Here is a 25256-nt window from a genome sequence, read left to right on the forward strand (position 1 = left end):
CCAATTAATGTTTACCAAATTACCACATCTATCCCAGCCTGTTCTGTGCTGGCAGATCCCATTATCAGTTGTAAACTAGATGTGAACACACTGGGGTTGATTTGCTTAAACTGGAGAGTGCAAAATCTGATGTCAGCTTCAATTAGGCTTTGACAATAGATCCTGGAAGTTGATTGGTTTCTATGCACAGCTGCAACAGATTTTGCACTCTCTAGTTTTAGTAAATCAACCCCGGTCTGTTCTAACAAAGGGTTAGAGAGCTAGAACTGACCTTCTGTGTTGTATGTTTATGAGTGGAAACACAGGGGTTGATTTACTAAACCTGGAGAGTGCAAAATCTGTTGCAGCTGTGCATGGTATCCAATCAGCTTCTTACTTCAGCTTGTTCAGTTCAGCTTTGACAATATAACCTGGAAGCTGATTGGTTTCTATGCAGAGCTGCATCAGATTTAGCATTCTCCAGGTTTAGTAAATCAACCCAAGTCTTTATCCACTTTGCCGAAACCAGTGAACCTTGGCACCCCAGATGTTTTGGAACTACATTTCCCATGATGCTCATGCACTCTGCAGTGTAGATGAGCATCATGGGAAATGTAGTTCCAAAACATCTGGGGTGCCAAGGTTCACCATCACTGGCCTAGACACAGACTCACTTTGAAATTGTTCAGAGTAGCTTGCACTCAGCACGGAGGTCTACTCCAAAGAAACATCTGAAAGGTTTGAATTATTTTTTTTTTTTTTTAGATTTTTAGTTATGCTGCATGAATGAGAATACACTTTAAACACCAATACTAGGAATTTTTATTATTTTAGTTATTTTACAGCAAAATTATGGTAAAGTAAGGAAACAGATATCAAAAATGTTGAAAAAGCAACACATTTTTATTTACAAATTTACACTCAGATAAAATAAGTTATCATTTTCAAAATACTTCTGTTCTCAATCCTATAAATTATTTATAAACAAAAATAGAAATAGAAATTATACTGTCTATAAAAAAATAAACATTGTTCATAGAAAAGGCCAAAGTAGCACAAATGTAAAAAAAAAACAGTAAAAAACTCTTCTCAAACATAATACAAACTGACACAATAACTCTTCTTTCACACACAAGGAAAAGGTAAGTTCTGTTGTAATTAAAGAGGCACTCTCATTACAATTTAAAAGAATAATTAAACATTGCTTTGTATAATACATTTAAAATACTCGCTGTTAGCACCTCCACTGAATCCAGTCTATGCTCTCTTGCAGAGTTAGAGGCACAGACAAAATGTTAAGCTTCGGTCACGTCAAGGTGTGTTGGATACCGGGTCTTTATCACACCCTTAAAGTGGCGCTCCCTTCTAGGCTAATGTGTCCCCAGCATGTCCCTTTAGAGCTTAAAGCGGTTGTATAGTTCTATTTTTGACTTTAACCTACAGGTAAGCCTATAATAAGGCTTACTTGTAGGTACAAAGAATATCTCCTAAACCTGTACGGTTTAGGAGATATTCCCCTCGCAATGAGCCGCTGAATTCAGCGGCGCATGCGCACAGGGCATCCTCGGTTGAAAGTCCGGCAGACGTCAGACCCTGCCAGGAAGAAAAATCCCATGCACATACGCGGGAGTGATGTAATCACGGCCCCGGGCACTCACAGTGTCAGACCCGCAATACCCGGAAGACACGCAGAGGGAACATGTCAGCTCCCTCGGCGTGGAGCAAGTCAAGCTCAGTCACGCTCATTATGCCTTTTCCCTTGCAGGTGTAAAAAAATTAAAATAAATAAAAAAAAGTCAGCGGGTTTACTTCCGCTTTAAGGATAAGGACAAAGTAGTGACCAGGAGCTTGCAGAAGAATCCAGCGTCAAAATATGTTCTTTTTGTCATGTACGTACAGACTTGTGGTTATGCACGTATGGCGTTCAGATGCCTATATGCGTAAACTCATTCCATTGGTTAGAGCATTCTTTTGTTTTAGCCACTAAAATGAATTTATGCACATATGTGCCGTTTGCACACATTTTCTTGGGTCCGTATGTACATTTGGCTAGTATGCTCCTCTCTGAACACAGGCTTGGCTTATTCTTTTATACCCCTAAATGCTGCTCTAAAGTAAAAATCAAATGTGCATGGACTTTGGCATTTGTTGTGGCCGGGTGCATGCCGGGTGCATGAGGTCTAAGCATGTGGTGGAGAGCAGAAAGACTGGATTCAACAAGGAGGCTAATGGTGAGTGTTATAAAAAAAGAGTATGAACCAAAGCAATGTTGCATTCAACTTTGCAATTGTGATGACATTGGGGTTGATTGCAAAAGAAATAGAGCATGTTCACTTAGTAAATGAAATGTTTAGTTAGCTTATTAAATGAGGTGACACCGTGTTCATCTCAATCATCCAATCATGTGCAAGAACACTTCCTCTTGTCCTATTTTTTTGTTTTTGTTTTATTTCTCTTGCACATGATTGGTTATTCATTTTGAATCAAAGCTAAGTGAACATATATACACTTTACAGAGTGGATGAATCGCAATGAATCGCAATGTGTCTTTAATCACTCTCTATTGTATCCCATGACTGTACTCCTTATTCAGTGATGAGCTGCATGTATATGTCAAAGGTGTATATCCACCAGAAATATATGTCCTGTGTATAAGGCTATGAAACAAATTCTTATAGCAATTTCAAGGGAATTATGAGCATAATGCACAGAACATGCTGTCCAATCAAACATCCAATACTAAACCTAAAATATTCCTAAATAACAGGTGAAATGGCCACAAAGCCTACTGCACACATTTCCCATGGTGAGGATCCAATAGCACTAATCAGGGACATAAAATGGCAGCTTGCTTATAATATGCCCAGTCTCGGTTTGGATTCTGTCATAGACCCACTTCCTGTTGCAGCGGCACTCCGGACCACACTTTGTGGAGCCACATTTTGGGCATGGATAGAAACATCCTTGGCAGATCTCCTCCAAGCAGTCACACAGATCCTTATTATTGCACAGGAGTTTTCCTTTCTTATCATACTTTTTAACTGAAGCCCTGAAAAGACATTGCATTTGTTAATGGGACAGTTTATTGGTTCAACATTCAATATTTATTAGGATTTCAATGTAATATAATAAAATACTATTAAAACAATCTATCTATCTATCTATCTATCTATCTATCTATCTATCTATCTATCTATCTATCTATCTATCTATCTATCTATCTGTCTATCTATCTATCTATATATATTATATATATATATATATATATATATATATATATATCAGAAGCTGACTTTTTGAAGTGTCACCCCTGTGGTCTGCATAGACTAGGAGAGGAGAGGTACTTCTGTACTGGCAATATTTGACATTTGACATTTGACTCTACTATGTATTAGAGTTGGGCGAACAGTTCAAGCCAAGCAATAGCTCAGCCCGAACATTGCCTGTTCGCTCGTTGGGTGAACACCAGAATTTACGGGGCCAAATTTTGATCAGTGTAGTCTATTCCAGTTTAGCAGTGGAGTCCCCCAAAAATCCATACCAGACCCTGATCCGATACTGAAGCACTGACTGATCCACCAGCCGGCTGTCTTGGTGATATATTAGCCCATCTAGGGAAAGGATGCAGGATTGTACAAAAGCAGAGAACAAATTATTCACAATAAATGGTAAAAAGTGTTTCTATGCCTTAACATTTACAAACCTCAATACATAATAACTCCGCCCACACAGCCACATCATTCATTCACAGCAGTCTGTGAGTTAAAGTGGTTGTAAACCCTTACAACACACTTTGACCTACAGGTAAGCCTAGATTAAGACTTACCTGTAGGTCCAAGAAATATCTCCTAAACCTATACGGTTTAGGAGATATTTGCCCGAAGACAGGCACCGCTGTCTACGGCGCATGCGCCGTAAACAGCGGCGCGCAGGCACACTGAGCACGGCATTTCCAACTACGGAGCTGCCGCGTGTGTCAGCTCCCGTGCGCATGCGCGGGAGTGACGTCATCGCGGCTTCGCCGAATGACATCGGCGGAGCTGCGAGACCCACGAGAAGATGGATGCGCCGGACTACAGGGGACATCGGTGACTTCGCTGGCTCCTGTGTCAGGTAAGTGACACATAATGGACTACTATGCGATGCATAGTAGTCCATTATGCTTTACCTTTGCAGGGAATGAAAGAGGAAGTAAACCCATCAGGTACAAAGTCAGTGTATATTTTTAGCATTGATCACTGTAATAATGTCACTGGTTTCCAAAAAAGTGTCAAAAATGTCAGCTAGGTGTCCAATCTGTCCACCGCAATATCGCAGTCCCACTAAAAATCACTGATCACTGCCATTACTAGTAAAAAAAAATAATAATAATAAAAATGCCATAAATCTTTCCCCTATTTTGTAGACGCTATAACTTTTGCGCAAACCAATCAATATACACTTATTGGTTTTTTTTTACCAAAAATATGTAGCAGAATACACATTGGCCTAAATTTATGACGAAATTCAATATTATATATATATATATATATATATATATATATATATATATATATATATATATATATATATATATATATATATATATATATATATATATATATATCTTTTTTTTTTAATGTTTTATAGCAGAAAGTAAACAATATTGTTTTTTTTTCACAATTTGTTTATAGCGAAAAAAAAAAAAAATGCAGAAAAACCGCAGAGGTGATCAAATATCACTAAAAGAAAGCTCTATTTGTGGGTAAAAAAGAACATACCGGTAAATGTTATTTGGGTACAGCATTGTACAACCACGCAATTTTACGTTAATGTAACTCAGTGCTGTATCGCAAAATATGGCCTGGTCAGGAAGGGGGTAAATCCTTCCTGGGCTGAAGTGGTTAAGGTAGAACTATAGAAAAAGTAGAGCTATATAAAACTTTTTTTTTGTTTTTTGGATAGAGATATGCCACGTACACACGTCAGACTATCCGGCGGAGGTCTGCCGGACTTTCCGAACGAGCGGACTTGCACACACACGACCACACACGTGGACTAGGTGACAGCGACGGCGAACAAGAAGACTGGGCCAACGCTAGTAAAAGAGCTGTAAGAAGATAGCGGAGGAGGCCGGCAGAAAAACCGGAGAGCGGGAGGAGGGGCCGGAAAGCACGGAGAAGTCGGAAGAAGACCCCCGAAGTCAGAAGAAAACCCCCGGAGCTGTCTAATAAACTACTTTAAAAACCTGTGCAGTGTGTTTTTTTATTGACAATTTTTCCCTCAGGTGAATGGGTAGGGGTACGATGTACCCCATACTCATTCACATAGGGTGGGGCCTCCCGGATTCCTGGCCTCCCAGATTCCGATAAGCCCCCCAGCCTGCAGACTCCAACAACCAACGTCCAGGGTTGTCGGGAAGAGGCCCTTGTCCTCATCAACATGGGGACAAGGTGCTTTGGGGCAGCCGCAGGGTGTCCCGCTTCCCCAAAGCACCCACCCCCCCATGTTGAAGGCATGCGGCCTGGTATGGTTCAGGAGGGGGGGGGGGGCGCTCGCTCGTCCCCACCGCCTTTCCTAACCGGCCGGCTGCGTGCTCGGATAACGGTCTGGTATGGACTTTGGGGGGACCCCCGTGCTGTTTTTCGGCTTAGGGGTTACCCTTAAAACCCATACCAGGTGACGGTATGGGTTTCAGCCCCGCGGGGCTCGATGGAAGCAGCGACATTGACTTCCTTCGCTAGTTCCGTCGTACCTGAAGTCACGTTCAAAATGAATGGACTTCAGTCCGTGTGTGGGCAAGTCCATTCATTTGGAAAGTCCGGCGGACTAGCACACAGATGAGCGGATTGTCCGCTGGAAAGCCGAGTCTTCTTTCAAAAGGACTTTTGGGAAGAATAAGTCCGCCGGACTTTTGGGAAGAATAAGTCCGCCGGACTTTTGGGAAGAATAAGTCCGCCGGACTTTTGGGAAGAATAAGTCCGCCGGATACGCGGCATAAGAGAGGATTTTAACCACTGTCAGATTTTTTTTTTCGCCATCTTTGTCCCATTGGGAACGTTTCTCTTCACTTGCTGCCCTATAGCCACAGAGGAAGTGAGAGGATATCCCTGCAAATTAAGGGAATTCCTTGGGGACCTGTCAATAGTTCTAGTGTCCCTATTGGAATATTTCTCCTCTATTACTTTTCTGGGGACAGCACAAAACGTGGGATTTTCTTTTACTTTCACTTTCAATGATAATAGTAAACAGGACAAATTGAGAGGTTGAATCTCCCTAACAGGGGCACAGACAGGGAAAAAAAAAACTGACAGGGGTTCTAATCCCTCTCCACTCTATCCAAAACAAAAAAGTTTTGCTTTTAGTTATACATTAAAGTTGCATTGCACCATATGACTGTAATTTTCAAATTCCATTAGACTTAATTGAAAATAACTGTCACTTGACAATAAGTATCCTTTTCTTGGTGTGTTAGTTTTGTTAATTGATCCTAATGAACAATACTCCAATATGGCACAGATGGTCATGTCATAGACAGTAAATGTCCTTACTTGTTGGTTGCTGAGTAGTACCCATTCATCTGGGACATGTAAGCTTTTTTCTTTTGTTTTCGAGTTTCAGGATTAAAATCAGCAACCTGTGGTCCAGGATTTTGGAAAGCCAGACATTTCAACTGCCGTTCAATTTGCTGTCAAAACAATAGCAATGTCAATATGAAGCATTTTACCTCCTACATCTCAGCAGAGCTTAGTTCTAATGTGGTGTGACCACTAAATATAGGGAACATGATGTCATTAATTATTTTACAATGTCATGCCACTCATCATACAAGGTTGCTGATACAGTGACAGCTATTACATTGATTGTAATAGTATTATTTAATTGAATAACAACAGGTTTATTGCACACAGTGGCCCCAAACCTCTTCTTCTTCGGCCCCCGCCAGCACACCTGGCTCCTTCTCTTCTTGATGCGCCACCATAGGAAGCTGCTTGTTTTATGGATGCATTAAGTGAGGGCTCAGGTAAGTATTAAGGCATTGTGTGGGCACTGGTGCGCAGTCATGTTGGAATAGGAAGGGGCCATCCCCAAACTGTTCCCACAAAGTTGGGAGCATGAAATTGTCCAAAATGTCTTGGTATGCCGAGGCCTTAAGAGTTCTCTTCACTGGAACTAAGGGGCCAAATCCAACCCCTGAAACATAACCCCACACCATAATCCCCCCTCCACTAAATGATTTGAACCAGTGCACAAAGCAAGGTCTATAAAGACATGGATGAGCGAGTTTGGGGTGGAGTAACTTGACTGGCCTGCACAGAGTCCTAACCTCAACCCGACAGAACACCTTTGGGATGAATTTGATTCTTAGATTGTAAGCTCTAGGAAGCAGGGCCCTCTGATTCCTACTATATTAAAGTGTATTGTATTTGCACTGTCTACCCTCAAGTTGTAAAGTGCTGCGTAAACTATTGGCGCTATATAAATCCGGTATAATAATAATTAGAGCGGAGACTGTGAGCCAGGCCTTATTGTCAACATCAGTGCCTGACCTCACAAATGGGCTTGTGAAGAATGGTCAAATATTCCCATAGACACATTCCTAAACCTTGTGGACAGCCTTCCCAGAAGAGTTGAAGCTGTTATAGCTGCAAAGGGTGGGCCAACTCAATATTGAACCCTACAGACTAATGCCCTGTACACACAGTCAGGATTTTTAAAGGAAAATGTGCGATTGGATCGTGTTGACGGAAAATTCGATTGTATGTGGGCTCCATCTGACTTTTTCCATCAGAATTTCCAACACACAAAGTTTGAGAGCAGGATCTAAAATTTTGCGACAACAAAATCCTATCGTTTAAATTACGATCGTGTGTAGACAATTCCGACAGACAAAATGCCTCACATGCTCAGAATAAATTAAGCGACCACAGCTATTGGCTACTGGCCCGTTTATAGGCCCAATGTACGCGTTGAACGATTGGATTTTGCGATAACTTTGTCCGACCGTGTGTATGCAAGACAAGTTTGGCACAAAAGCCGTCAGAAAAAATCCAATAGATTTTGTTGTCAGAATGTCCGACCGTGTGTACAGGGCATAAGACTGGGATGCCATTATGCCGCATACACATAATTGGAATTTCCGACAACAAAACTGTGGATTTTTTTCCAAAGGATGTTGGCTCAAACTTGTCTTGCATACACACGGTCACACAAATGTTGTCGGAAATTCCAAACGTAAGAGCGTGATGATGTACAACAAGCCAAGAAAAGGGAAGTTCAATAGCCAGTGCGGCTCCTTCTGCTTGATTCAGAGCATGAGTGAGCTTTTATGCGATGGACTTGTGTACACACAATCGGACTTTGAAGTTGGCGGAAAATTTGAGAAACTGCTCTCAAACATTTGTTGCCGGAAATTCCGACAGCAAACGTTCGATGGAGTGTACACATGGTCAGACTTTCTGACAACAAGCTTACATCGAACATTTCCTGTCGGAAAGTCCGGTGGTGTATACGGGTCATAAAAGTTCATGCGTGTAAAGGCAGGTGTCCCAATACTTTTGGTAATATAGCGCATGTATGAATGTTTGGCACTATTTGTGATGAGTTTTCACTTGCACTATATTTATATGCACTTTATAATTCAGGAAGATCTCATTAGAAGGAGCTAGGGGATTATTCATACTACCAGTATCAGCCTATAACTGAAATCTAAGTGGAAAGTCATACCGACTGCTTCTGAACCCGGGGTGGCTCTTCCTTAGGAGTTTCTCTTTCCATTTCTTCACGATTCTCACTGTTTTTTAAAGAGTTAGACTTCCCAGATTTTTCACTCATTTTCTAGGTTAGAAATCTGTAAAATACATAAAATCCTAATAAAACATCTGCACAACCAGTTACTTTTATCCAGTACAGTATATGTAAGGCACAGTTTATATATATTTAGTGCGGTTCACACTGGAATCACATGGGAACACGCTCCACATTTCTATGCAATTCAGTGAGATGTGATTTTCAGCTGCGCTTGAATCGCCCTGGATTGCACTAAAAGTAGTGCATGTGCTACTTTTAAAAATGTACTACAGCCGGATCGCATGGTACTGCAGAAGCATCTGAACCTGTGCAGGAAAATGTAGTACAGTAGATTTCCTTTGGTTTCAAAGAAAATACCCAGGACATGGATTGAAGCCTGAGTACACAATTTCTACACCTTCAATACTGTAGGGCACAATGCCAATGTACCTATTGCCAAAACTTGTTTTTTTATTGGATAGGGAAGGATTAAAGCCCCTGTCAGTTTATTGCTGTCTATATCTCATTGGGGTAGATTTCCCTTTACTTCCTGTTCCAGAGATGAAAACCAGAAATCCCCCTTATGCCGCATACACACGACCACACTTTTTGACAGCAAAGGTTCCGACGGACTCGTTCCGATCGATCATGTGTGGGCTCCATTTGACCTTTGCTTGCCAAAAATCCGGTGGACTTTAGAAATAGAACATGTTTTAAATGTTCCTGCCGGAACTCCGCCGGACCCAGTTCCTATGGAGAAATCCGTTCGTGTGTATGCTAGTCCGACGGACAAAAAAGGGCAGGGCAGCTATTGGCTACTGGCTATGAACTTCCTTATTCTAGTCCGGTCGTACGCTATCACGTTCAAATCCATCGGACTTTGGTGTGACTGTGTGTGTCCAATTCTATTCATTCAGAAAGTCTGCCGGAACTCCGCCGAAGACCGTCAGACCTAGTCCGTCAAAAAGTATGGTCGTGTGTACGCGGCATTAGACAGTTGTCACCAGAACAGTTGCCTGCTTTGGAACACTAAGGAATAATTTACAACTACAGCACACACGGCAACTCACGTTACATGTGTTGATGTATTGTGGTGCCATTAATTTTGAATAGTACCCCAAGGCACTAAAGCTCCGTACACACGATCGGAAATTTGGCCAGCAAAAGACAGATGAGAGCTTTTTGTCAGAAAATGCGACCGTGTATGCTCCATCTATCTTTTGCTGGCGGAATTCCAGCAAGAAAAAGATTGAGAACATGTTCTCTATTTTTCGGTCGGGAAAAGTTCCTATCTGAAAATGCGATAGTCTTTATGCGGACGTACAAAAAATCACGCATGCTCTGATACAATACGACGCATGCTCGGAAGCACTGAAATTTATTTTCTCGGCTCGTCGTAGTGTTGTACGTCAACACATTCTTGACGGTCGAACGTTCAGCAAACTTTTGTGTGACTGTGTGTACGCAAGCCAAGCTTGAGCGGAATTCCAAGATTTTTCCGACGGAAATTTCACTCGTGTGTACGGGGCATAAGGCAACACACGTGTGTTAAAAAATCCTGCTATGCATGGCAGTGCGCCATAGTGTGTTACAATGCACTGCACAAAAAGTTTGTGACATTGAGCCCTGGTTCACATTGGTACAATTTGACATGTCAAATCAGCAGCAATTGCCAGCAATGGCACAGTCCTAATCGGTGCGACGCTGCATTTGCACGTTTTTGCCGCAATATTTACTGTGCTTTTTACCGCAATTTTGCCATGATTTTGTACAGGTCAAGAGGTCATCGATGTAAAAAGCAGAAAAAATGCCTGTAATCTGCCCAAGAAGAAGCTTGTGTACTTTTTTGAGCTTCAGGCATTTTGCTTCGGGAGACAAAAACACTCAGATATGAACAGGTGCCATTGAAATGAAAGGGATTTTGCTTGTTGGCCATTTTTCGGGCGTTTTATGAGCTGAAAACGCTCAGCTGTGAATGCAGCCTTAAAAACTGGGCCATTTTTGTGTGTCAGAAGCACATTTATTCCAACCGGATGGTCTAATGCAACACACCTTAAAGTGTGACATGCAATGCACAAATGTAAACAGGCCCCAAACCGCACTCTTCAGTCTGGTGACTAAAATTTGGGATTTCCCATCACTTGACAGTGGTCATCAGGACAGATAGAGAGGGTGAATGTATCCAATGGGGACACAGACAACAATAAAAACTTACTTAATTGATTTCTACTTAAAACCAGTAAAAAAAAAAAAAGATTTGGCTGGACTATCCCCATGTGTTTCTCTTTTGTTTGTGTGCCCAAAGTGCACAGTGATAGATTTTGACTTTACTCATATCCAACATACAGTATATGCTATAGCCAGAATGCTTGGTAACAATGACAAATTCTAAAAATAAATCCTGTAATAAGTTCTAGGTTCACAGAGGAGGCTAGTAGTAGGTAAATAGTAAGACAGTAAGTAAAATACAGCAACATTACCTCTAACAGAGACACGCTATTTTCTCCTGAATTCTTTCTACACGTCTTATTTGTTGGTGACTTTGCACTTTTCTCGTGCTGTGTATATTGTAGGTTCCTAACTGATAAGAGGAGGCTTGTTTGTCATTCTCCACCCCACATGTACTCACAATAGTGAAAGTGAGTCTCTCCCATCTGTGTACACTACAAGATGGGTCAGTGACCACTGTACACACATCTTATATATATATATATATATATATATATATATATATCAGGAATATGCAATTAGCGGACCTCCAGTTGTAGCAAAACTACAAGTCCCATCATGCCTCTGCCTCTGGGTGTCATGCTTGTGGATGTCAGAGTCTTGCTGTGCCTCATGGGACTTGTAGTTCTGCAACAACTGGAGGTCCGCTAATTGCATTTTCCTGATATCTATCTATCTATCTATATATATATCTATATTAGTATGGGTTCCACAGGGAACATTATAATACTCTGCCTTGTATCCAGTGAATTCCTGACACTTCAGTAAAACTCCTACACTCGTATTATCTATTTAGACATTGTTATTTACAGGATTTTTTTTTCAGTTTAATGCAAAAGTAAAATATAAACAACTTTTTAATACTTAACCTCTTCCCGCCCGCCCTATAGCCGAATGACGGCTATAGAGCAGGCGCTTTCGTCCGGGAGGCCGTCCCTGGACGTCCTGGTGTTTACTTCCGCAATGCGCGCCGCCGCGGGCGCGCATTGGGGAAGGTCTGTGTTTGCCGTGTCCCCCAGAGACAGGCAAACACAGATCGCTGTAAACGGCCAATCACAGCGGCCGTTTACAGCGCGATCGGCGTGTCCAACGTGAGATGATCTCATATGTAAACATATGAGATCATCTCTCAGCGCCGCTCTCCCTCCTCACACAGACAGCATGTGAGAGGGGAGAGATGAATGGCTGCAGCGGCCGTAAGTGGGAAAATAAAAAAATAAATAAATAAAAGTGCCATCCGCCCCAGTGCTACCTGCCCCCAGTGCCACCTGTTAGTGCTAGCACTAACAGGTGGCACTGGGGACAGATAGCACTAACGGGTGGCACTGGGGACAGATATCTGTCATCAGTGCCATTTGTCATCAGTGCCACATAGTGCCACATATTAGTGCCATCTGTCATCAATGCCACATATTAGTGCCATCTGTCATCAGTGCCACGTATCAGTGCCATCTGTCATCAGTGCCACGTATCAGTGCCATCTGTCATCAGTGCCACGTATCAGTGCCAAAGGGGTCATTTGGGGGGTATTCATACTTTCCTGGCTTGTTCGGGTCACAAGAAGCGAGATAGGCCACCAGTACATCAGATGTGATCAATTTTGTGCGATTCGCACCACAGCTTGTAGACTCTCTAACTTTCACAAAGACCAAATAATATCCACTAATTTGGGTTATTTTTACCAAAATATGTAGCAGTATAAATTGTGGCCAAAATTTATGAAGAAAAATTAATAATTTTCATAATTTTTTCACATAAACAAAGAAATATGCATTTTTTTTGCAAAATTTTCGGTCTTTTTTCATTTATAGCGCAAAAAATAAAAACCCCAGAGGTGATCAAATACCACCAAAAGAAAGCTCTATTTGTGGGAAAAAAAAGAACAAAAAATTCATTTGGGTACAGTGTTGCATGACTGAGTAATTGTCATTCAAAATGTGAGAGCACCGAAAGCTGAAAATTGGTCTGGGTAGGAAGGGTGCCCAGTAAGCAAGTGGTTAAAGGAGTTCTATGGTCACAGCATATACTTTCATTGTATAACAATACAAAAAATACTTATTTTTGACAATCCAATACAAGCTTACTGGAAAAATCACCTTTCTGTCTGTCTGCCTGACATCTCTTTCCACAACTTCCTGGATTCCCTGCATGCTCTGCAGCTTCTCCTCTGCTGTTTACTCTCTATTTCTAAGGACTACATATCCCATGGTACCTTGCTGCCTGCAAGCTGTGATCCTTGTATTGACTCCTCTTCCTGAAGCTCCTCCTCTCAGCACCTCTGTAGGCAGGCTCTGTGAATTCTGTGACACAGCAGTGTTGACCCCACAGGGAATAGTTAACCTTCACAGTAAGCTTACATAGTTCAAGATTGGAGAAGGCCAGAAATAATTGAAATACAATGTAATATATTTTACATTTTGACCATAGATACCATTTAAATGTTTCAACTATTACAAATATATATAATAAAAGTATAGTTTGAAGCTGAAATTTAGTTTTTGAAGTTACATTGGTCCAATTTGGAGCAATTTTGGAGAACGTATTTGCCATGCCTGGCCGATCCCTGTGGAAGATGGAAATCACTGTTGTAGGCACCATTGCTTCAATGACCACCACTAGATTCCAGATCCTGCCTGCTGCTTAGTGAACATGGGGGGTCCTGACTGGGCACAGGTGCCATTCTGAGTACATACTTCCAGCTAACACTTTATAAGCATTTACAGCAGTTTTGCTCCTTTTGGGATAAAGGTTTTACATAAATGAATAAAAGCTGATCATTATAAGCACTCCTGTCAGTACTAAATGGTTTGTCTCATCTCTGTAAACTGATACATCTGGAAGCAAGCTTGTTCTTCGAAAAAAAACAAAAACAAAAACAAAAAAAAACAACAGACTTACAGGCTGGATCACTAGGTGGAAATAAAAAAAGAAAGAAAGAAAAAATAATGAATGCAGCTATCACATCTAAGAATTGGTAAGCTGCATTATAGTAAATGTTTGATTTTGTATTTAATACTGCTTTAAATGGAAGAAGGTACAATAAAAAAAATATTAACCACTTGCCACCCTACTCCTGTAGATATGCTGCCGTGGGGTGGCACAGGCAAGCTCAGTCACATATATATACAGGGCATAAACACGGCAGATCCCCGTTCTGACAGGGGAGCTGAGAGTGATCGTCTGTTCCTAGTGATTTTTGTATTAAAATCCCCTGTTTGGGTGAAATCAAATATTACATAAATATAATTTGTAACGTCCCCCAATGATTAATCACAGGTGCTGATCCTCTGCTCTCGTGCGTTGCTCTTGTGTGGGGGATCTCCCTTGTGTGACTCCTTGTAAGGCGTGTCTGGGCGGACATGACCTCCCTCTCTGGATTGTCGACTGTGGTATCAAGTGAAAGGTTTTTTAGAGAATCTCTGGTTAGGAGACTTTCCACAATACAAGACGGTACTGATGGGCACTGAAAAGGCACTGATGGGCACTGATGAGGCTGCACTGATGGGCACTGATGAGGCAGTACTGATAAGTTGGCACTGATAGGCTGTGCTGATGAGGCGGCACTGATGGGCACTGATGAGGTCGTCCCAATGGACACTGATGAGGTTTCCCTGATGGGCACTGATGAGGCTGCACTGATAGGCTGCATAGATACAAAATATGCATTGAAAAGTTTTTTCTCTATCTTATTGTCTTAACATTTGGTAGTCATATCCCAAAAAATTCTAAGATTTTATTTTTTATTTTTTTATCTCATGGATGAAATGTGAGAAATAATGTATATATCATACAATCATTCCATAAATACATATCACATACACTGCATATATCATTTGCGGAAAATATGCTTATAAAATAATTTACTATTTGCCAATAAAAAAAAATATGTCACCAGATTTTATTTGAAAATCTGGTCACTTTACCCTAATATTAGTCAATAACTGAATTCATATATTGGTCTAGATGTCTGATAATACCTAATTATCTATACCTATGAAAAAAAGCACAGAAATAACAATAGATAAATCTTGTTTCTGGTCATATTTTACAGAATTAGGAAAATAACTACACATTCATGAAGTTATTCTATGAATGTGTAGATATAATTTTTCTCCAGTAGGTGGTGCCATTGTACTTTGCTGCAATACTTTTCCAAACTTTTCTTTTAAAGGCTTGCTTGGAAATCTTGTTGAAGAACCATCTCAATCATTTTGAGTTACATAAATGGTTAGCTCTGTTCTCATATCTATTCCCTTATGTTTGCTATGGCATATGCTGGTGCTATTTAAAAAAGAATACAATAATTAAAAGTTGATGCTTATAAATATTTATAATTATAACTTTTAGCATGGTTGGGTGGGGAAAGCTGGTCTGTGCCTTTAAAAAAAGTGTCTTGTGTCCTGGAAGGAAGTAGTCTATGAAAAGAGGTTTGTTGGAGGCCCTTACATTTTTTTTCAACTCAAGCAATTGTAACTTATTTTTGTTTTACTTACGTGTGTGTTAAAATAGAAGGAACCTCTGATACAATATAAAAAGAAAAAAACAAATGCAGGCGCCTCTGAATTAGACTGTAAAGTGTGTATTAATAAAAACACATAGTAACTTACATCGGGGTAAACAAGGAAGGGTACATCTGTGGGTAAACACTCTGTGGGGCATCCATCACACTGGTCAGTAGAAGGTACGCTGTCTCAGCCATTCTGTAGGCTGGAAGATGGTATGGTGGTGGAGAGCTGGAGAGGAGGCTTGGAATGCTCCCTGGACTGCAGCACTGGAAGGGATGACTTCACAGGCGTGATCGCGACATGTTTCCAGGCTGGCGCACCCTGGTGGTGGGAGGAATTAGTCGCATTCCTTTTTCAAGCTAGTTCAGATGAGCTGGATATACTAGCTGTCATGGATCTGCCACCTAGGGGTTAAAATAGTGCAGACTAATTTCAGTGATTGGTAACAGGCTGCCTTATTTAAACACCTCAGCAGCACTGTGTCTTTGCTGTCTGGTCTGCAGCTCATACCTGTTCCCGTGACTTCCTGTGATCTGATCTGTTTCCTGTGTTTGACCCGGCTTGCTTGACTACGATTGATCTCTGTTATCCTGACCCTGGCCTGCCTTGTAACCACACTCTACTCTACACTGCTTGATATCCTGTTGCCGAACTTTGCCTGTATCCTGAACATTGTCTGCCTGTTGTCTATATCTACATCTGATTATCTGTTACCAAACCCAGCTTGTCTGACTACGTATTCAGTGTCTCCCCAGCTTACCAGCCTGCTTCCTGTTTCCTGCTGCACCAGCTGAACTGACAGATGTCATCCATGGCCGACTTCCCACTTGCAGGCTCAGACATGGCTTTCTGGTACTGTTATGTACCTGCCGGATGAGCCTGACGTGCAGTGGGAAGGCTGTCTCGTACAACCCCGGCTCTAGGGCCATGATGTTGCAACAGTGGCTGCAAGAGCCTGGCGGTGTATGGGTGCCTGGTTCGTCTTTGGTCTTGTCAGTTCAGCTGGTGCAGCAGGAAACAGGAAGCAGGCTGGTAAGCTGGGGAGACACTGAATACGTAGTCAGACAAGCCGAGTTTGGTAACAGATAATCAGATGTAGATACAGACGACAGGCAGAGAATGGTCAGGATACAGGCAAAGTTCGGCAACAGGATATCAAGCAGTGTAGAGCAGAGCGTGGTTACAAGGCAGGCCAGGGTCAGGATAACAGAGATCAATCATAGTCAAACAAGCCGGGTCAAACACAGGAAACAGATCGGATCACGGGAACAGGTATGAGCTGCAGACCAGACAGCAAAGACACAGTGCTGCTGAGGTGTTTAAATAAGGCAGCCTGTTACCAATCACTGAAATTAGTCTGCACTATTTTAACCCCTAGGTGGCAGATCCATGACACTAGCAGAGCTCTCAAGTCTCCCACAACTCAAGGGAGTCTCCCACATTTGACGGCGGGCTCACGGACATCCGCGATTGCGGCACGATCTCCCAGCTGTCAACCGTAGCAGCCCGAGCCTCCCCCTCATCCTAGCCAGGGGAGACAGTGGAAGAGCCGGTCCTAGGCAGGTGCGGCAGGGTGTTTTTCACCCAGGCGCTTGCATAGGTGGGGGCGCCAAAGTGCCAGAGTTCTCTCCTCCCTCCTCTTCTCTGTGTCAGTCCGAACACCAGTGTGAGCATAGGGCAGCCTGACAGTGCTGGGGAGGGGGCGCTCCCCTCCCTGACAAAGGTTCTAGTTAGTCGCTGCTGAGTGCTGATGTTCGGGAATGAATTCCGCACACTGGGACTACACACTGTCTCCACCAACTTCAGTTGGAATGGCTCCCCCTCCCATCTCTATCTCAGGCTGCATGGAGAGAGAACTGAGGTGAGTCACACTCACAGTGTTCAGTGTGCTGTGTGCTGGAGGATGGCATCCACAGCATCCCTTTACATGTGCTCTGGACTTGCTGACTCTGTTCTAGGATAGGTTTTATGACATGATAGATTACAATACACACCCCCTTTCCCTTCCTGTGCCTCAGTAGCCCATCTACAGATCTAATGTCGGTGGTAAAGTGCTGCTAGTTTTAGTGGCACTTTATCATAGTTTTAGAAGTACTTTTAACCCCTGCTAGTGGCCGAATAAAGCGTTAAAAGCGCCACTGCCAAGGCGCTTTGCAGGTACTGCCCATTGATTTCAATGGGCAGGGGTGCTTTAGTATACACCGCCCCTAAAGCACCTCAAAGAAGCTACTTGCAGGAATTTTTGTTGACGTCCTGCCAGTGCACCGCTCCAGTGTGAAAGCATTCGGGCTCCCACACTGGGATTGCAGAGGAGGCTGTTTTCAGGTGCTATTTTTAACGTTAACGCGCCTGAAAAGTTCCTCCAGTGTGAAACGGGTCTAATCTCCTGTATTATGTCTGGATTCTCTGATCATCTCCTGTACTATGTCTGCAGTCTCTGACCATCTCCTGTACTATGTCTGCAGTCTCTGATCATCTCCTGTGCTATGTCTGCAGTCTCTCACCGTCTCCTGTACGATGTCTGCAGCCTCTGACCATCTCCTGTACTATATCTGCAGTCTCTGATTGTCTCCTGTATTATGTCTGCATTCTCTGATCATCTCCTGTACTATGTCTGCAGTCTCTGACCATCTCCTGTACTATGTCTGCAGTCTCTGATCATCTCCTGTGATATGTCTGCAGTCTCTGACTGTCTCCTGTGCTATGTCTGCAGTCTCTGACTGTCTCCTGTACTATGTCTGCAGTCTCTGACCGTCTCCTGTGCTATGTCTGCAGTCTCTGACTGTCTCCTGTACTATGTATGCAGTCTCTGACTGTCTCCTGTACTATGTCTGCAGTCTCTGATCATCTCCTGTATTATGTCTGCAGTCTCTGACCATCTCCTGTACTATCTCTGCAGTCTCTGAACGTCTCCTGTGCTATGTCTGCAGTCTCTGACCATCTCCTGTGCTATGTCTGCAGTCTCTGACCGTCTCCTGTGCTATGTCTGCAGTCTCTGACTGTCTCCTGTACGATGTCTGCAGTCCCTGATCATCTCCTGTGCTATGTCTGCAGTCTCTGATCATCTCCTGTATCATGTCTGCAGTCTTTGGTCATCTCCTGATTATCCATGGTGGGGGGGGTTGAGCGAAATGCCGCACGGCACCACCTCCCTGAAATGGGTTTTGCCACCTCCCGGAAATTAGTTTTGGCAAGTTGGAACGTCTGTACTAGTATTTATATACTATCTACCAAAGATAAACAAACATTCTACCTGCTGCCCCCCGGGGTGTCCGATAGTAAGTGGTATAGATTCCTTTTACATCCCGGGTGGGCAGGTAAATCAATTTTTATTTATAGCCTTTGCTACAAAAGATGCCTTCCCATATTAAGGATTCAGTCATGTGATTAATCTCTTATCAGGGTATACCCCAAGGAAGGAATATGACTGATGACAGCAGATGTCACATCCCTTTACACTGTCATACCACACGACTTGAGATTGTTTGCTGTTAAGTATTATTTGGAACTCTTGTCTATCTGGTGAGAAGATTGGCTTTATTATGGAGCTGATAGAGTTTGTGGCTTCACATAATTGTTTTTGGTTTGATTGCCAGTTCTTTCGCCAAGATAGAGGGGTTGCTATGGGGGCTAAATATGCCCCTAGCCTGGCTAACCTTTTCATGACCATATGGGAGGAGGATGTCATCTATGCTCATCAGAGACATCTATACATGTTGACTGTGGGCAAGATGTATAGACGACATCCTCTTCCTTTGGGATGGTAGCCGACCCAATCTGGATGAATCTCTTTATGGAGTACTTAAATAATAACAGTCTTCAAAGTCTGCTGACTCTGCACTTATCATTAACTGATTATCTGACTGTCTCATCTGAGAATCCCTTCTCTCATCCTACAGGTATGTGCTAACTTAACCATCACCACCCAAAAACTGAAACCCTGCTATCTGCTTTTCATGTGTGTCTTTAAAAATGCTGGTATGTTATTTTTTTCTCAACAGTCTGTAGACCTGTCCACATTACAATGCTTTATTATCTCCCTTGTCTTACCCAAAATTATGGCCCGTCTTTAGTGCCCTCTTGCTAGTCTGTTTCTGAAGTTAGAATTTTGCCTTGTTAACCAGCCAAGCTTTATTACCTTCTGAGTGATAATTGAAATACACCCACACCCCAACCTATCAGTATAAAGATAAGCTTCATTTGGGGGAAACTATTGCAGGGGGCACATTTGCAACTGGGGCTCTTTTTCAAAGTGGCGATTTTCTATAAGTGGAAGCACTTCTGACTCTGCACTTCAGCAAATGTAAAAAGTGAAGGGACACAAGAAAATACTTTGAAAAACACCACACAGACATCAGGTGACCTTGTTTACCACTTTAGCTCTTTCTCCTTGTAACATGCACTCTCTACCACTCCTTTTGACAGCTCTGTCCTCTATCCTAACACTATCTCTCCTTCACCCCTCTTCTCCCCCCCCCCCACAGCATATATATATCACCTTCACTTCTGTCCTCTCCTTATTACTGCACCCACCAACTCCTGATAATTCTAAATCCACACACACTACAAATCTCCAAGACCCTGGGGCATGTCCCCTCATATAAATCCCACTCCCATATTACCTCCCTCACCCTCCTGCTTCTCCTAACCTCTGGAGATATATCCCCAAACGCTGGGCCTCCATCGTGAAAAACTGTTCCCTATGCACCCATCGCCCTGCACCCTCTGGCAGCAGCCGCAATTAACACAATTTAATTCCCATTTCTATTCTTCCCAAGACCAGATTCCCTTTCTCTTGTGACCTTTGGAACTCCCGCTCTGTCTGCAACAAACTCACCTCTCTCCATGACATCTTTATCGCCAACTCATTTAACCTACTCGCCATTACCGAAACCTGGCTCCACGAATCCGACACTGTGTCTTCTGCTGCCCTATCCCATGGTGGTCTTCTCTGGACTCACTCCCCCAGATCCAATGGACGTAAGGGAGGAGGTGTTGGAATCCTTCTAGCCCCACATAGCACCTTTCAGGTCACTCTCCTCTTTCAAAGCACACTGCATTTGTCTTTTCACTACAATTTCTCTAAGGATAGCTGTGATCTACAGGCCCTCTGGACCAGTATCAACATTTCTTGATGACTTCTCTACCTCGCTACCCTACTTTCTTTCTTCTGAAATCCCTACAATGATTCTCAGGGACTTCAACATCCCTATTAATACTAATACTTCTGCCCCTTCCAAACTTCTCAGCCTAACCTCCTCCTTTGACCTGAAGCAATGGATACATGCTCCTACTCACTCCGAAGGCAATATCCTTGACCTCGTTTTCTCTCACCTTTGCACTCCATGCAACCTCTCTAACTATCCATTCCTGCTCTCTGATCACCACCTTATTAGTTTCACTCTCTCCCTCTCCTTCACCTCCTCTCCCTCCAACCGCGTAAAAGTTACCCGCAGAAACTTACGTCATCTCAACCCTTCTCTTCTCTACTCTGCTATTGACAACCTCTATGACAAAATCTCACCCCTATCCTGCACCAACCCAGCCACTTCTGTCTACCACGCTTCACTTCTAGCCTCACTGGACTCACTGGCCCTCCTCACTACACAGAGAATCAAGCCCCGACCCCTTCAACCTTGGCAAACAGATGTTTGAGTCTGAGTCTGAGTCTGAAAAAACATAGTCGTGCTCATGAACGCCTGTGGCGTAAGGCCAAGTCTCAGATTTCAACCAATATAAATCTGCCCTCCAAAAATACAATTCCAGCCTCCTCTCTGCCAAGCAGACCTATCTTATAACTCTCATTAGCAACTTATCATCCTGTCCCCGTCAACTTCTCTACCTTCAACTCTCTACTTTGTCCTCTACCGCCTCCACCTGCCATCTCACTTACTGCCCAGGAGATTGCCAATCACTTCAAACAGAAGATTGATACAATTCACGCGGAGGTCTCTACTGTTCTGATACCCTCCACACTTTACACTTCATGCCCACAGGCACAATTATTATTTCCCTCTTTCAACCCCACCACTATAGACGAAGTTGCTAAACTACTTGGTAATGTCCACCTTACCACCTGCCCTCTGGATCCTGTTCCCTCACAAATGCTACGTTCACCCTCTGGCTCTATGCTACACTCTCTAACCCACATCTCCAATCTCTCCCTCTCTTCTGGCATCTTCCCCAACTCTCTAAAACATGCACTTGTCAGACCCATACTTAAAAAGCCCTCACTGGACCCATCCAATCCTAACAACCTATGCCCCATCTCCTTGCTCCCCTTCTTATCCAAACTCCTCGAACGTCTGGTCTACAACCGACTGAGCGTCCACCTCGCTGATAACAACCTTCTTGATCCCCTTCAGTCTGGATTTCATCCTCAACACTCCACAGAAACTGCTCTCCTAAAAATAACAAACGATATACTAACGGCCAATGACATTATTCGATACTCCTACTCCTGGACCTCTCTGCTGCCTTTGATACGGTTGACCAACCCTTCCTCCTCAAAAAACTCCACACCTTTGCTCTCCGTGACTGTACTCTTCGCTGGTTCTCTTCCTACTCATCCAACTACACCTTTACCATTTCTTACAACTCTACTTCCTCCTCTCCTCTTCCTTTCTCTGTTGGGGTCCCTCAAGGTTCTGTCCTTGGACCACTCCTATTTTCAATCTACACCTCCTCCCTAGGTCAACTGATAGCCTCCCATGGCTTCCAATACCACCTCTACGCTGACGACACCCAAATATATTTCTCTACCCCTCAGCTCACTCCCTCTGCCTCCTTGCGTATCACTAATTTACTATAAGATATATCAGTCTGGATGTCACAGCACTTCCTCAAACTCAATCTATCCAAAACCAAACTTATAATATGCCCCTTCCACTGATCTCACTGTCAAAATCGATGGCACAACCATAAGCCCATCCCCACATGCTAAGGTTCTAGGTGTAGTCCTGGATTCTGACCTCTCCTTCAAGCAACACATCCAATCGCTGTCTAAATCCTGCTGCCTAAACCACCGCAACATCTCCAAAATACGCCCCTTTCTAACCAATGATACAACAAAGCTCTTAATATACTCGCTGGTCATCTCTCGCCTCGACTACTGCAACTCCCTTCTCATTGGCTTACCTCTACATAGTCTATCACTTCTTCAATCCATCATGAATGCTGCTGCCAGACTCATCCACCTTACCAATCACTCTGTGTCTGCTACTCCTCTCTGTCAATCCCTTCACTGGCTTCCACTCGGCCAAACAATTAAATTCTAAATACTAACAACTACGTACAAAGCCATCCACAATTTCGCCCCCAGCTACATCACTAGCTTAGTCTCTAAATACCAACCTACTCATTCTCTTCATTCCTCTCAAGACCTCCTGCTCTCTAGCTCCCTCATCACCTCCTCCCATGCTCGCCTCCAGGACTTTTCCAAAGCCTCTCCAATCCTATGGAATGTCCTACCCCAATCTGTCTGCCTATCTCCTACTTTATTAGCTTTTAGACGATCCCTGAAAACCCTTCTCTTCAGAGAAGCCTATCCTACCCACACCTAACAACTGTATTTTCATCTTCTCTATCAGCTCATCCCCCACAGTTATTACCTTTTTGTTTCAACTTGACCCTCCCTTCTAGATTGCAAGCTCTAAAAAGCAGGCCCCTCTAGTCCCTCCTGTATTGATTTGTATTGTAAGTGTACTGTGTGCCCTCATGTTGTAAAGTGCTGCTCAAACTGTTGGCGCTATATAAATCCTGTATAATAATAATAATAACAATAACACTAGGGGTATATTTCTAAATTATGAGGCCAGCCAGTCTGGGATCAATTTCCTGGATCTCAAGATCAAAGTAAAGGATGACCAGTTTATTATCTCCACATTTTCTAAAATTACCAACAGGAAATCATATCTTCCTGTTGACAGCTGTGATTATGGCCTATGGCTTAGATCTGTCCCTAAAAGCCAGTATATGCGGCTGAAATGTAATTACACAAATAGGGTGGAATTCTTGGTGCAGGCAGAGATTCTAACGAGGAGATTTGAGGAGAAAGGCTATCCCAGTGACTCCTTAAAAAAATACCCTTGAGGAGGTTATACACATGGAGAAGGGGGAGCTACTTAGGGAAAAGCCCCCACAGGGGGATAGAGTGCCCACAGTTCTTTTCATTACTACTTTCATTACTACTTATTCTGTGCAACATGAACTATGAACATAAAAAAGTTAATAAAGAAACATTGGCACATTTTGGGTAATGATCAGATATTAAACACCATTTTGCCTAATAAGCCTCAAGTTATCACTTAGGGATAGAGTGTCCTCTAAAATTTTTAATCCTCCATCAATAAAAAGAGGTTTCTTTCAGAACCTCACAGGTTTTTACCAGTGCAGGAGATGGCATGTGTGCTCCCTGAGTGGATGCACACATAGGAAAACCCAAGTGTTTACTTCAACTAGCACTTTTCTAGAATTTGAAATAAAACCTTTTATTACATGGTTGACTGAGGAGGTTGTTTACCTGCTTCAGTGCCCTTGTGGGCTTCAATATGTGGGGAGGACTAAGCACCCCCTCCAGGTCAGATTGGACGAACATATTACAGATATCAAAAATGGTTTTCCGAAACATTCGGTCTCTAAACATTACCTGTTGGCCCACAATAAGGATCCCTCAAAGACAATATATTTGGGAATAGATAAATACTGCCCCCATTGGAGAAGTAGTTCTCTAGTGAGAGAAATATCCAGATCAGAAATGTCTTAGATACACAGGATTAAGAGTTATGTTCCATTTGGGCTGAATGTGGATGTAGACGTAAATGCATTTATTGATGATTAACCAAAATTGTCACAATGTGAACTTGATGTGAGTCTTTGGTAGCGATACCTTTAGAGAGGAAATTCAACCATACCTTCCTATATGCCAAGAGGGTGGGGTCCTTTGCTTTGCTAGGTCACCTTCTAGTGTAACAATCAAGGTTTATATGTTGTACTTTGGTTGGTTATGTTGGATAATCATGTGGGCTGTTGGCACTATCAGTTTAGGTGTATTGTACACATTCTTCCTTTTTAGATGAACTGGTTGGTTTTGTTTGTCGATAACCAGACCAGGAAATCTAGAAGGGTCCCCTTTTAAAAAGAAAATAATCATCTATTAAACTTTATAGTTGGGCCCCTATATTATGTGCCTTATGTTTATACAATAGAGTTATATAATATTAGGGGTTAGAAAGCCGAGTTTGACCTATTGGGTATATTGCCCAATGTGTGTGTATTCTGGCTTTAGAGTTTAGTACATATAGTGTTGTGATCGTTCTGTAGTTTTAAGACATATATAACACAATGACATATATGACACAATACCTATTTTTACAACTGGGGGTCACTGTTGAGTCTATTTCCTTTGTACACAAGCTTTCAGTTTGGCTTACATCCAGGGGACTGTGCCCCCAATTGGGGAAATGTGGGTATTTACCATTTTTACTTTTTATGTCTTGCTAGACAAATAAGTGTTAAATAATATGCCCGTAAGCCATAAGGGTCTCTTTAAAATTTAGATATGGTAGTAATTGATAATTAGAGGTAAGGATTGATCATCTGGATTTGACTGCTCAGCACCTGTTACTTCCTTCGGGTGGTGAGAAGTTGCCTAGGTATTATCATAATACTGTCTGGTCTGACCAATTTCTTGTTTAAACTTTCAGTTTTTTATTGTTCTCATCCTCTTAAAACTATTTTTAATACTGGTGATAGTGGCGTATTGGCTACTCTGCC

The 25256-nt window shown here is 42.6% G+C and overlaps 1 protein-coding gene across 3 annotated transcripts in view; it reads right to left on the reverse strand.

The window, feature by feature from the left end:
- Positions 1-874: 874 nt before the first annotated feature.
- The window catches only part of ARL14EPL (ARF like GTPase 14 effector protein like), a 33800-nt gene continuing 9418 nt past the window's right edge, over positions 875-25256 (reverse strand). The window contains exons 1-4 of one of the 3 annotated variants that reach the window (XM_077462240.1): positions 15585-15789; positions 8686-8809; positions 6510-6646; positions 875-3028 (exon numbers count right to left, since the gene is read on the reverse strand). In XM_077462240.1, the coding sequence (XP_077318366.1) occupies positions 2803-3028; positions 6510-6646; positions 8686-8793 (471 nt within the window). In that variant the 5' untranslated portion in view covers positions 8794-8809; positions 15585-15789 and the 3' untranslated portion in view covers positions 875-2802. Of the gene's footprint in view, positions 3029-6509; positions 6647-8685; positions 8810-11228; positions 11348-15584; positions 15790-25256 lie in introns of those variants that run through there. The other 2 variants (XM_077462238.1, XM_077462239.1) reach the window with 2 other exon arrangements.

This window comes from Lithobates pipiens, unplaced genomic scaffold (assembly GCF_037356315.1).
Source record: "Lithobates pipiens isolate NorthernLeopardFrog02 unplaced genomic scaffold, aLitPip1_a1.2 Scaffold_3, whole genome shotgun sequence".
Lineage (NCBI taxonomy): Eukaryota > Metazoa > Chordata > Amphibia > Anura > Ranidae > Lithobates > Lithobates pipiens.